The sequence below is a fragment of the Oncorhynchus gorbuscha genome, linkage group LG07 (genome assembly GCF_021184085.1).
Source record: "Oncorhynchus gorbuscha isolate QuinsamMale2020 ecotype Even-year linkage group LG07, OgorEven_v1.0, whole genome shotgun sequence".
NCBI lineage: Eukaryota > Metazoa > Chordata > Actinopteri > Salmoniformes > Salmonidae > Oncorhynchus > Oncorhynchus gorbuscha.
Genome location: NC_060179.1, coordinates 20,782,074 through 20,795,933, shown reverse-complemented (window position 1 = coordinate 20,795,933; position 13,860 = coordinate 20,782,074). Strand labels below are relative to the sequence as shown.

The window sequence follows — 13,860 nt, the reverse complement described above, 5'->3', positions numbered from 1 at the left end:
CAAACCCAGATTTGTCCGTCGGACTGCCAGATAGTGAGGCGTAATTCATCACGCGTTTACACTGCGCCAGAGTCCAATGGTGGTGAGCTTTACACCATGCTAGCCAACGCTTGGCATTGTGCATGGTGATCGTAGGCATGCGTGCGACTGCTTTGCCATCAAAACCATTTCATGAAGCTCCCGACGAACAGTTTTGTGCTGAAGTTTGTGCTGAAGTTTGTGCTGTTGGAACCTAGGACAGATGCGCTTTTTATGCGCTTCAGCACCCGGTGGTCCCGTTCTGTGAGCTTGTGTGGCCTACCACTTCACGGCTGAGCCGATGTTGCTCCTGGACATTTCCACTTCACAATAACAGCACTTACAGTTGACCGGGGCAGCTCTAGCAAGGCAGAAATTTGACGAGCTGACTTGTTGGAAAGGTGGCATCCTATGACGGTGCCACGTTGAAAGTCACTGAGCTCGTCAATAAGGCCATTCTACTGCCAATATATGTCTATGGAGATTGCATGGCTGGGCGCTTGAGTTTATACACCTTCCAGTAATGGGTTTGGCTGAATTAGCCGAATCCACTCATTTGAAGGGGTGTCCACATACGTTTGTATATGTAGAGTAGAGCGGGTGTTATTTTACATACAGTCACCGCACAGGCAGCAGAGCAGCAGGCATATAGGTGGGGGAACACAGTACCCTGCAAATGCCAGACTTCGTAACGCCCACTCTATGTCAAGGTCGTGTGTGTGTGTGTGTGTGTGTGTGTGTGTGTGTGTGTGTGTGTGTGTGTGTGTGTGTGTGTGTGTGTGTGTGTGTGTGTGTGTGAGAGAGAGAGAGACTGAGAGAGAGACTGTGTGTGTCTGTTTATGCAACAGTGTATTGATCTGTGAGAAGACCGGTGCAGTGATGCAGAGTGTAACATGCTAAGGAAATGGATGTGCCAATACCTCACTGACAGGACATGGGTGTTTGCTGGTTTATGCTGTACTTTACCTGACTGAGAGATACACTATTCAACATGTTCTACCCAATGATGCCCCAGGTGTTCCAAGACATTGGTGAGGAATGATTGTAGAAAATGTCATTATACATTTTAGACTACACTTTTCCTCATAGTGTTACGGTGCTTCTAGCAACCCCTTGTCATAGATAAGAAATGTGCATGAAGAAAAACGCAAATGTATCTTCGTTATAGCCTGAGATCAAAACAGATTTTGCCCAGGATTCCGTATGGTTTAACCAGGCTTTCTCTCTTATGTAGTGGGGGAACATCACTACATCAAAACCCCTGCTGCTACTGTCATTTTAGACGCTTTTTGGCGCTTAGCCTATTTCCCTTCTCCCCCTCTCTCAATACTTTGAGTTGCTTTATTTTCTACACATCCGACCTTCAGTACATCTCGTCATTGAGGGAGGCAAAACAAAGCAACAAATCAATTGGGGAAGGCATACTGGGGATCCATTTCATTCAGATTGACACCCCAAGGCTAACATCGGCCGGCGTGACTGTTTTTAATAGTGTACACGGGAGAGCCAATTCCGTCTCACCACAGTATATATTATAATAATGCTCCAGTAAAACCACCTGAAACAAAGATTGCTGAACAAATTTCAATTTCACGCTGTTAACACGTTTCATGTGGAGCCTTATGGATATAAATATATATATATATTGTGGTCATGTATTGCGTATTTGCATGAGTTTCGACACCCACGGTGGGAAAGATGTCATGCAGTACAGGCTACTGTATAAATGGTCCCACCATAAACGGAACATACGAGCTAATGAAGCCTTTCTAAGGTCTCTATAGATGTTTCAGAAATGATGCATAAGTCAATGTCATGCTATACAAAGGGTTGCAAACACTTGTGCCACATTTGACCAAGGAACAGATATTTCATAACACCCTTTGTGTAGTATAATCAATAGTGCTTATGAAGATTTTATGAATGCTCTATGAAGCCTTTATGTGTTGTTAGACAGGGGAGTATGCTCCAGTACGTCTTTATATGGTGTTGGACAGAGGAGTATGCTCCAGTAAGTCTTTATATGGTGTTGGACAGAGGAGTATGCTCCAGTAAGTCTTTATATGTTGTTGGACAGAGGAGTATGCTCCAGTTAGTCTTTATATGTTGTTGGACAGAGGAGTATGCTCCAGTACGTCTTTATATGGTGTTGGACAGAGGAGTATGCTCAAGTAAGTCTTTATGTTGTTGAACAGAGGAGTATGCTCCAGTAAGTCTTTATGTTATTGGACAGAGGAGTATGCTCCAGTAAGTATTTATATGTTATTGGACAGAGGAGTATGCTCCAGTAAGTCTTTATATGTTGTTGGACAGAGGAGTATGCTCCAGTAAGTCTTTATGTTGTTGAACAGAGGAGTATGCTCCAGTAAGTCTTTATGTTGTTGGACAGAGGAGTATGCTCCAGTAAGTCTTTATGTTGTTGGACAGAGGAGTATGCTCCAGTAAGTCTTTATGTTGTTGGACAGAGGAGTATGCTCCAGTAAGTCTTTATGTGGTTGGACAGAGGAGTATGCTCCAGTAAGTCTTTATGTTGTTGGACAGAGGAGTATGCTCCAGTAAGTCTTTGTTGTTGGACAGAGGAGTATGCTCCAGTAAGTCATTATGTTGTTGGACAGAGGAGTATGCTACAGAAAGTCTTTATATGTTGTTGGACAGAGGAGTATGCTCCAGTTAGTCTTTATGTTGTTGGACAGAGGAGTATGCTCCAGTAAGTCTTTATGTTGTTGGACAGAGGAGTATGCTCCAGTAAGTCTTTATGTTGTTGGACAGAGGAGTATGCTCCAGTAAGTCTTTATATGTTGTTGGACAGAGGAGTATGCTACAGAAAGTCTTTATATGTTGTTGGACAGAGGTGTATGCTCCAGTAAGTCTTTATGTGGTTGGACAGAGGAGTATGCTCCAGTAAGTCTTTATGTGGTTGGACAGAGGAGTATGCTCCAGTAAGTCTTTATGTGGTTGGACAGAGGAGTATGCTCCAGTTAGTCTTTATGTTGTTGGACAGAGGAGTATGCTCCAGTAAGTCTTTATGTGGTTGGACAGAGGAGTATGCTCCAGTTAGTCTTTATGTTGTTGGACAGAGGAGTATGCTCCAGTAAGTCTTTATGTTGTTGGACAGAGGAGTATGCTCCAGTAAGGATCTCTTACTCCATTTCTGGAGGTCTGTAGACTTTCACTCCAATTGCAATGAACCTACTACCCTTCTACCCTGTTGTGATGAATCTTGCTGGAACTGGTATTGAATTAGCACTCTCTTTCATTTAGTATAGATTAGAAGATCACAATGCACAAGTGAAATACTGTAGAGTCTGGAACAATAGACTGGAACAATTGATGAAATGTCTATTTGAGGCTCTGGGTCAACTATACAGATCCTATAGATGGGTTGGCTGACAACGTGCATCGTTGGGGCTGAAAGCCGTGTGATGTTATGATTATGAGAGGTCAAATAACTCAACAACAATGACAAAAGGCTGCAATGTGGGGAATCTTAGGTGGCTCATTTCAGCTAGTTCTTGATACCAGGAACATAACAATGTATTTGAGAGACGACAATTGCTCATTGTGCACAGTTATGTTTTCAAAAAACATTTGGAGACGAAATATACTTTACATGTTGTCAACAATCTAAGCCAACCCCTTCTGTTTTGCGGCTAAACAACCAACCCTATGGAACCTTCCTGCAAAGATATTAGAAACGCAGGAGATAAGAATCTCAGCGGGAGCAGAGTTTCCACAAATCACGTTGTCATGCTATGTCGCGCGGTTGCTAAGCTAATCGTCAAGCAATACTTTCTAAAATTCAGGTTATGGGTCAAGAAGGGAATTACTCTTTTCACAGTGCAATACTGAAGTAACTTTTCTGTAGCAGGTTAGGAGTACTTACGCAGCAGTAAGTAAACCTTACAAGTAAGCCCAATTAACTCCTTGGAGAGATCTCCTTGTCGGAGTGTACCCAGAATGCACCGGGCACCCCATTGACGATATAGGGGCAACGTAGTTTCCCATCTCCTCAAAAGTGTCATCCTCATCTTCCAATTGACCCTTTGTTAATCCCCCCATGGTTACTGTTGCAACCTCGGAGAACATGTCCCCCTTCTAACCACTGGCAAAATCCACTCACAATGATCTCAAACTGTTTTTAATACGCAATTACATTTCAATGAAACACAGACTACCCCTACTTAATCAGGAAACTTTTGGATATGTTGTGGTGGACTGTCATTGGAATTGCTTCACGGGAACCTGCTAAAATGGTTTGTAGTGTGGCTAGCCAGTGTCAGCATGTAGTCAAAGCTAGCTTACAACCACTTTTGGAGTAAACTAGTGCTCTCAAATCCTTTTCTGCTGACGACAGTAGATGGGAGTTGTATTAATAACATGGCTAACATAGCTAGCTAACGTATATTAAGTGGCTAGCTAGCTAGCTAGCTTTAGCAACGTTTGGTGGTCAATGATGTCTGAGCTAGCAAACCATGTAACAAATTTATAATTTCAGATTCGAAAAATACTCCCAACAGGCTCTGCATTTTAGGAATCACGGTAGCAAGTACTCCTGTTGCACTGTTCAATTATTTAGCCATTAAAAATAAATAATTATGATTAAGAAAATGATCCGTTTTTCCCACTTCCCTCACTGCTTTCATGTGTTTCAAACATGAGTTTCAGCTTGCCTGAGGTGTCAGACTTGACAACAGTTGCTGTCAATTGGAGCTCTAGATTGGTTGGCCAAAATTCTGTGTCGGGGCTAAGCGAAGGGTCCATTGGCCCATTATACTCTCCATGTTGGGGGGGAGAGAGGGTTTATTGAACATGTTCTGATCTCACAAATAAATCACTGTTGGGAGCATATCAGTTGCGGACATTGTTTCATATTTTTCAGTATTCTCAGTTCTCTCTTGACACTTGTGAAGAGCTCTTTTGAGAGGCCAATTTCAAGTCGCATAAGAAAGTACAAAAATGCATGACAGTAGTATTTCAAGTGCTTATGTTCAATAAACCCTCTTTCTCTCGCATTCCCTCTCTCTCTGCCTCTAAACTCAACATGCAGTCAAACATCAACGATTACTCACTGCTGCAGTAGCAAAACTTCTGTCATAAATGTCTCATCAGCGGTGTCACTGATGTCAGAATTCTCTCTTCAGTTCCAGGAACTCGAGTGCTGGCCACCGGAGGGGCTTCTTCTAACAAGGACATTCTGCAGGTTGGTGGTGTTGATAACCGTCTCATGTTTTTATAAACTCTCTTTTTGCCTTTTTCTATCCCCTACAAATGGTTTATTTATAACCCCTGTTTTTCAAAGGCGCTACTGTGTGGTTTGGATCAAAACACACACACACACACACACACACACACACACACACACACACACACACACACACACACACACACACACACACACACACACACACACACACACACACACACACACACACACACACACACACACACACACACACACACACACACACACTAGCTGATTACAGTATGTGTGCTGTCCTCAGGTTGAGGCGTGAAGCTAATGCCATCTGACTGCCATGTCTCCTGCAGGGCCACACAGCTGTGTTTGAGGCCTTGTGATTCGTGGAACCCCGGCTGACCTCTCTCTCCATACATTAGGCCCTGTATGTGTTCTCATGGCCCCTTTGTTGTGCTCAGCCCAGCACACCCCATGCATTTACAATGTGCTCCCCCTCGAGCAAGACACTTGGCTACAGTCCCTTTACTATATTTGTGTGGGTGTTGTGGGCAGCATGCTCAGTTTCAATGATATTGACATGATGCAGTATTGGAAATGGAGCCATTAGAATGCGTTGCCATGCCAAGCCCCTGTGGAACAGACATTTGTTATGTATTCATATTCTCTCTGTGATGATGTTGTTACATGTTAGAAATATTTTGACGCTACAGATGTTTTGTTTGCCGTCTAATTATTTTTTTATTACAAAACATAATGTTGTATCGCTTCACGCCTTAACAAGGTTATTCCCTGATGAGTGGCAAGGTAATGAAATTAGAGCGCTGCAAAATTGTGTATGTTTTACACTCTAAGTGAGTGGAAATGGAATCAATCGGCCTCAAAACAGGAAACAATAACCATGAGGAAACTGTATGCTCTTTTGTTCCTTTGTTTTGTTTCTTGTTGCGAGTGAAATGGATGAAAATGATAGCCTTCTATCCACTCTGCAGTGTTTAGAGATCTTATTTAAGCCACCACTAACCTGTGTAAATGGAGATACAATCCACAGTATAGAATTCAGTTCAGGTATGTGTCATTAGACATTGGCTTTCTATATTACGGACAATGACTCATAATGTAACATTTGCAGACAGTAATATTTCCAATAGCATGCGGTCCCATTCCTCTTCTCTCCATACTCAGGTGCTATCTGACGTGTTCGATGCTCCCGTGTACACCATTGACGTGGCCAACTCTGCCTGTCTAGGCTGTGGCTACAGGGCCCTGCAAGGTGAGTAAGACTGACACATACAACAGAGTTTCTCCAACGCTGGCCCCGGAGAGCTGCGATACTGGGTGTGCAGGTTTTTGTTCCAGCCCAGCACCAATACCCCTGCTTTAAATCATCAACTAATCTTGGCCTTTGGTCTGAACCGTAATAGCGGATTCAGTTGGTGTTACTGCAGGGCTAGAACAAAAGACTGCGCTTGCAGTAGCTCTCCAGGACCGGAGTTGAAGAACGCTGCTATCGGAACCCTTATGGAGATACATGTACAGAGTGACTCATGCTGCTATTCAATATGATTTCCTGCCTACTTTGTTTCTTTGTCCTTTGGTATATTAGCATTATTTTGTGTTCAGCATATTCCTCCATCTGATGGAGTTTAGAGGGCACCCATGTTGGATATGTTTATGCTGGACATTAAAAGGATGTCCAGTAATTCACTCACATGTTCATCTGGAAGTGTACTAAATTAAGAAAAAAAATGAAAACATTTTCCTCAGTGAATTCTCTTGAACTTTGACACTTCAAAGGCTTAAGCCAGCATGGAACCGGCATACAGAAAAGATCAAGCGGTTGATAATTCTAAGAGACTATTTTTTTGCAGCATCAAATAATCTGAAGAAGTCTTTGCTTCGAAGTGTGAAATAAACAATTTTGGCATTTCAAACACTAGGCAGGGATATATCATAGAAGCTGCATTCAAACAGTAAGACAAATGTGTGCATTTCATTGAAAATTTGGATTGATGTTCTGTTTGTGCAGCTGACATGTTTTGTCATAATAATCAATTGATTAGTCTGATTCATGGGGATTTTTGGGCATGAATTTTGTCATCTGGAAGTTTGATCAATGGGATCGATTGGCTCTCATTGCCCCATTATCATAAAGATGAAATGGTATTTCCTTCCCCAAAATTTAATGTATGTACAGTAGCAGACCTGGGTTCAAATAATATTTGTTGTTTCAAATACACTAGCTGCTCTTGATTGAGCTCACCTGAGGAAATGGACCCAATGGAATATTCCCAAAAGTTCAAATCCCGCCCATCTGGCACTCCAGGCAGGCGCAATCAAATACTCAAAGTAGATTAAAGACAAGTACTATTTGAATCCATGTCTGAATCATCTGACGTACAGCAGGAAAGAGAAAATACAGTCAACACTTAGTAATCCTTTTGTCAGTTGGTCACAGCATTTAAATGTCAACGAGAGGAATTTAATGTCTTAGCATTTAATAAATGGCATTGAATCGATGGCTTTTTAGAGATTAGCACTCCTAAATTAGGCTTTAATTCTTATTTTATTATGCATACTTGTTTTGCGTTCTCACCTTTCACCAATGTTTTCCCGGTTTCCATAAACACTGCTTATGCGCCTCGAATACCTTTTTAATGGAAGTCAAAACTCTCAAGTGGAATGCATCCGCTTGGTTGTTTCCCCTTCCATTGTGTGAGTGTGTTTTCCTCAGAACGTTCATGTTTAATCATGCATTCACATCGATCGTCAATTATACTTAATGAAAACCTTATTATTTGTTTTTTTCCAATACTTTGGGTCTTTGAATGAGTCTGCCTAGAGTGCCGGATGGGCAGGGTTTGCACTTTTAAGATGATTCCGTTCGGTCATGCCAGGCAAGCTTAATCGAGCGCAGCTAAAGTACGAAAGAAAGTGAATACCATCTGAACCCAGGTGTGGTTTCAATGTACCAAGCCACAGTGTGAGGCAATTACAACACTGCTCAAAGATCTAGCTCGTGTTACAATGGCCAAAACACGAAACAATTCAACACTGAAGGCTTGAATCTCCTCATTAGCGAAACTCTATATAGAGATTATGAATGAGGGAGGAAGATATATGATTTATGAGTAGCTTAGAGGCAGATAGACAAAACAGTATAACAAAGCCAGAGAAATGTACGGCATGTGTTTGATTAATCAGGCCTTTTGCTTCACCACCAGTCTAATCATTAGATCTTGTCATAAGTTGCTCATAAAAAAAGAATGCCTGCGGAGATGATGTTGACGAGAGCTCATCTCTTCACACGGTTAATTAAACAATAAAGAATGAAGTGTCTCTGCGTCCTCCCCTCCCCCACTTCGCAAACACCAGGCCCTGCGCGACGCAATACATGGTCTGGGGGGGAACAGAGACAGAGCCGCTGTTCTAGGTCCTACGACGACAACCAAAGTCCATTTTCATTACATGCAGTGCTCAGTTTGAATCGCTTGTCATTGTTTATTATATTCCAGAGGCGGGAAGCAGGGCGGGGTGGAGGGTCTGAATCTGGGGGATAGTGGTTGGGTTGAGCAGGTGGGGGGGGTAATGTGCTTCTCCAGTGTAATTTCTATGCTGAGTGATCTCATTAATATTAGTATTTCTGTCATATTTTAGGGTGATGAGGGAGACAGTTCCTGTATGTTGTTGACAGGCCGGGCTTTTTGGCCTCATTTTAGATTCCACGCCAGGGACCGAGGCTTAGAAACTAACCAATAAATACGTCTCTAAAATGTAGCCCGGATGGAACCTGACTTCATTCAATAAGTCTGCCAAGACCAATTGCCTCCTCGTCTTCGGGAAGGTTGAAATGAAGCACTCTGTCTTTTTTGGCAGAAACACATGCGAGTGCATGTGTGTGCGCACACACACACACACACACACACACACACACACACACACACACACACACACACACACACACACACACACACACACACACACACACACACAAATGAAGCCTATCGAGCGGAGAAAGGAATTGTTCTATGCCGTGTTTTGGCTTGAGTCAAATGTTGGATGTCGTGCCACAGTTTCTCAGCCATGGCTCACTAGGTACAGCTAAGTAAATACATGGGATTTTTGATTACCAGCCTATGAGTGAACTGGGTCTGGGGCTTGGATAAGTAGCACTTAAGCAGAGCAGGCCTCCATAAGTCTTGCATAAATGTCATGTGACTTGCAACATAAATATTGACTTAACGAAGCATTCGTCCCAATTTTCATTGACCCACTTAGCCATCCATGTTGAATCATGTAAACTAACTGATGTAGAATAATGCTATATATGTATGACGCATATAATGGCCCATAAAATACACCACAGCAATATTTCCATCTTGCCTTCCTTACTTAACTACAAATGTCAAACAAATTTGACGTACGTATTTGATGTTTTTCCTTTCATAAGTGACATATTATTTGGAGATTGCGTTGTCGGATCGGAGCTGAAAATGTCAGTTTCAATGATGGAAGCGAAAATAAATTGAGTCTGGAAAGCCACAGTGATTATGGCATTGGTCTACACAGCCTAGACCACGATACGTAAAAACAATATCCCTGCACCCAATAACCTGGCGTCAAATGTCAAGAGCATTCAGAGTCAACAGATATCGTAGAGACAAGCTATTCGACTCCTGCAGAAAAGGTCAGCGGTGCCATAATGTCTTACGCAAGCGACCGCTGACATCGTGACCAATTTAGATCCGAAACCTTTCTTCCTTACACCTTCACTGAACTTAAACACAAACTATAGAGCTTCTTCTCTTCATACAGTGTCCTTCAGAAACACTGAACTTAAATACTATACACCTTTGTCACACAGTGTTCCTTCAGAAACAATGAGCTTAAATACTATACACCTTCTCGTCACACAGTATCCTTCAGAAACACTGAGCTTAAACACTATACACCTTCTCGTCACACAGTATCCTTCAGAAACACTGAACTTAAACACTAACTATAGAGCTTCTTCTCTTCATACAGTGTCCTTCAGAAACACTGAACTTAAACACTATACACCTTCTCGTCACAGTGTTCCTTCAGAAACACTGAACTTAAACACTATACAGCTTCTCTTCAAACAGTATCCTTCAGAAACACTGAGCTTAAATACTATACACCTTTGTCAGACAGTGTTCCTTCAGAAACAATGAGCTTAAATACTATACACCTTCTCGTCACACAGTGTTCCTTCAGAAACAATGAGCTTAAACACTAACTATACAGCTTCTCTTCAAACAGTGTCCTTCAGAAACACTGAGCTTAAACACTGTACACCTTCTCGTCACACAGTATCCTTCAGAAACACTGAGCTTAAACACTATACACCTTCTCGTCACACAGTGTTCCTTCAGAAACACTGAGCTTAAATACTGAGCTTGGGCTCCCGAGTGGCGCAGCGGTCTAAGGCACTGCATCTTAGTGCTAGAGGCGTCACTACAGACCCTGGTTCGATTCAAGGCTGTATCACAATTGGCCGTGATTGTGACTCCCAAAGGCCGACGCACAATTGGCCCAGCATCGTCCGGGTTAGGGTTTGGCCGGGGTTGGCCGTCATTCTGTAGGGCGTATGGGCGGTCCTTCTGTAGCTCAGTTGGTAGAGCATGGCGCTTGTAACGCCAGGGTAGTGGGTTCGATCTCCGGGACCACCCATACGTAGAATGTATGCACACATGACTGTAAGTCGCTTTGGAAAAAAGCGTCTGCTAAATGGCATATATTATTGTAAATAAGAATTTGTTCTTAACTAACTTGCCTAGTAAAATAAAGGTTAAAAAACAACAACAAAAAAAACACTATGTAGCTGCTTCACACAGCGTCCTTCAGAAACACTGAGCTTAAACACTTTACAGCTTCTCTTCACAGAGTCCTTCAGAAACACAGCTTAAACACTATACAGCTTCTCTTCACAGTGTCCTTCAGAAACACTGAGCTTAAACACTTTACAGCTTCTCTTCACAGAGTCCTTCAGAAACACAGCTTAAACACTATACAGCTTCTCTTCACAGTGTCCTTCAGAAACACTGAGCTTAAACACTATACAGCTTCTCTTCACACAGTGTCCTTCAGAAACACTGAGCTTGCAATCATATTACAAGCTTTCTCATCCATTTATATGCAGATGATAGTCTTAGCTGGCCCCTCCCTGGATTTTGTGTTAAACTACAACAAAGCTTTCTTAGTGTCCAACAATCTTTCTCTGCCCTACAAAATAAAGGTCATGTGGTTCGGTAAGAAGAATGCCCCCCTCTCCCCACCGTTGTGATTACTACCTCTGAGGGCTTAGAGCTTGAGGTAGTCAGTCACCTTATACAAGTACTTGGGAGTATAACTAGACGGTACACTGTACTTCTCTCAGCACATATCCAAGCTGCAGGCTAAAGTTAAATCTAAACTTGGTTTCCTCCAACATAATCTCTCCTCTTTCACCCCAGCTGCCAAACTAACCCTGATTCAGATGACCATCCTACCCTTGCTAGATTAAGGAGACGTAATTCATAGATCGGTAGGTAAGGGTGCTCTCGAAGAGCTAGATGTTCTTTACCATTCTACCATCAGATTTGCCACCAATGCTCCTTATAGGACACATCACTGCACTCTATACTCCTCTGTAAACTGGTCATCTCTGTATACTTGGCGCAAGACCCACTGGTTGATGCTTATTTATAAAACCCTCTTAGGCCTCACTCCCCCCTGTCTGAGATACCTAATGCAGACCTCATCCTCCACATACAACACCTGTTCTGCCAGTCACATTCTGTTAAATATCCCGAAAGCACACACCTCACTGGGCCGCTTCTCTTTTCAGGTCGCGGCTGCTAGCGACTAGAACGAGCTACACAAAGCACTAAAACTGGACAGTTTTATCTCCATCTCTACATTCAAAGACTCAATCATGGACACTCTTAGTGACAGTTGTGGCTGCTTCGCCTGATGTATTGTTGTCTCTACCTTCTTGCCCTTTGTGCTGTTGTCTGTGCCTAACAATGTTTTGTGCTGCTACCATATTGTGCTACCATATTGTCCGTATTGTGCAGTGTCACTACCGTGTTGTTGTCATGTTGTGTTGCTACCATGCTGTGTTGTCGTCTTAGTTCTCTCTTTATATAATGTCTCTCGTGTCATGATCTGTTTTTTGTTCAACATTTAATTTGTTTATAAAAAGCCCCTGTCCCCGCAGGAGGCCTTTTGCCTCTTGGTAGGCCGTCATTGTAAATAAGAATTTGTTCTTAATGGACTTGCCTCGTTAAATATAGGTAACAAATATTAATACAATGACATGTGGTCGAAGCGACCTAACCTTTTCCTTGATGATTCCCTATTGATGTTTTAGCATTTACTCAAAGCTATCTATCATGACACAAGGCGAGAACCAGATGCAGATGGTTGGAGTCTTACAATATTTATTAATCCAATAGGGGAGGGCAAGAGACTTGTTGTGGACAGGCAAAAGGGTCAAAACCAGTTCAGAGTTAAAAAAGGTACCGAAGGGCAGGCAGAATCAAGGTCAGGCCAGGCAGAATCAAGGTCAGGCCAGGCAGGATGATCAGGCAGGCGGGAAAGAAGTCTAGAGTCAGGCAGAGGTCAAAACCAGAAGGACTATCAAAAAGAGAATAGCCAAAGGAGTACGGGAAAACACGCTGGATGACTTGACTAACATACAAGACAAACTGGTACAGAGAGAAAGGATACACAGGTATAAATACAATGGGGAAACGAGCAACACCTGGAGGGGGTGGAGACAATAACGAGGACAGGTGAAATTGATCAGGGTGTGACACTGTTTGTAATTGTATGTATGGAAACATTTATTCTAGGAGGTGGGATATTTTGCTTCAAGCACTTGAAATGTAATTCTCATTTTTCGGATGTGGAAGCAATATATCCCACCTAGAATAAATGTTTCCATACATACGATTACACACACAAACAAGCACACATAATATACATACATGCATGCATACATATATACATACAGTACCAGTCAAAAGCTTGGACACACCTACTCATTCAAGGTTTTACTTTATTTTTACTATTTTCTACATTGTAGAATAATAGTGAAGACATCAAAACTATGAAAGAACACATATGGAATCATGTAGCCTGCCTGTTATAAGTTTGCCGCTGGTGCTCTTGTGCTTGTCTCATGTGCTCTCTGACGATTGGCATGACTGTGGCTATCCGGTCTTGCATTGCCGTGGCATGCTCAATAACACTAGTATACGGGGTGGATTGGTGCTCCCAGGTTTTCCGGGCGATGTCTTAAGATTCCCTGGGGGTGCCTCCCATATACCAGCTCAAAGTGGGAAAACCCCAGCGAGGCTTGGGGACCCTCTCTAATGGCAAACATCAGATACGGCAACATGCAATCCCAGTTTTCCCATCCTTATCGATTACCTTCCTGAGCATTGCCTTCAGGGTGCAGTTCAATCTCTCAACTTGCCTGTCCATCTGAGGATGGTAAACCGATGTCAACTGTTTCACCTGCCACAATTTACAAAGGTCTGCCATAAGGTGGGACATAAAGGGGGTTCCCTGGTCAGTAAGGATCTCCTTTGGAACCCCTACCCTGGTGAACAGGAGCACTAATTCCATGGCAATATTTT

At 42.6% G+C, this 13,860-nt stretch overlaps 1 protein-coding gene across 4 annotated transcripts in view; it reads left to right on the top strand.

Annotated features, from left to right (window-relative positions):
- xylb (xylulokinase homolog (H. influenzae)) overlaps window positions 1-13,860 on the top strand; it is a 62,715-nt gene that overhangs the window by 30,657 nt on the left and 18,198 nt on the right. For 3 of the 4 annotated variants that reach the window (XM_046355768.1, XM_046355767.1, XM_046355770.1), the window contains 2 exons: window positions 5,160-5,218; window positions 6,398-6,485. In XM_046355768.1, coding sequence (XP_046211724.1) covers window positions 5,160-5,218; window positions 6,398-6,485 — 147 coding nt within the window. The other variant, XM_046355769.1, reaches the window with a different exon arrangement.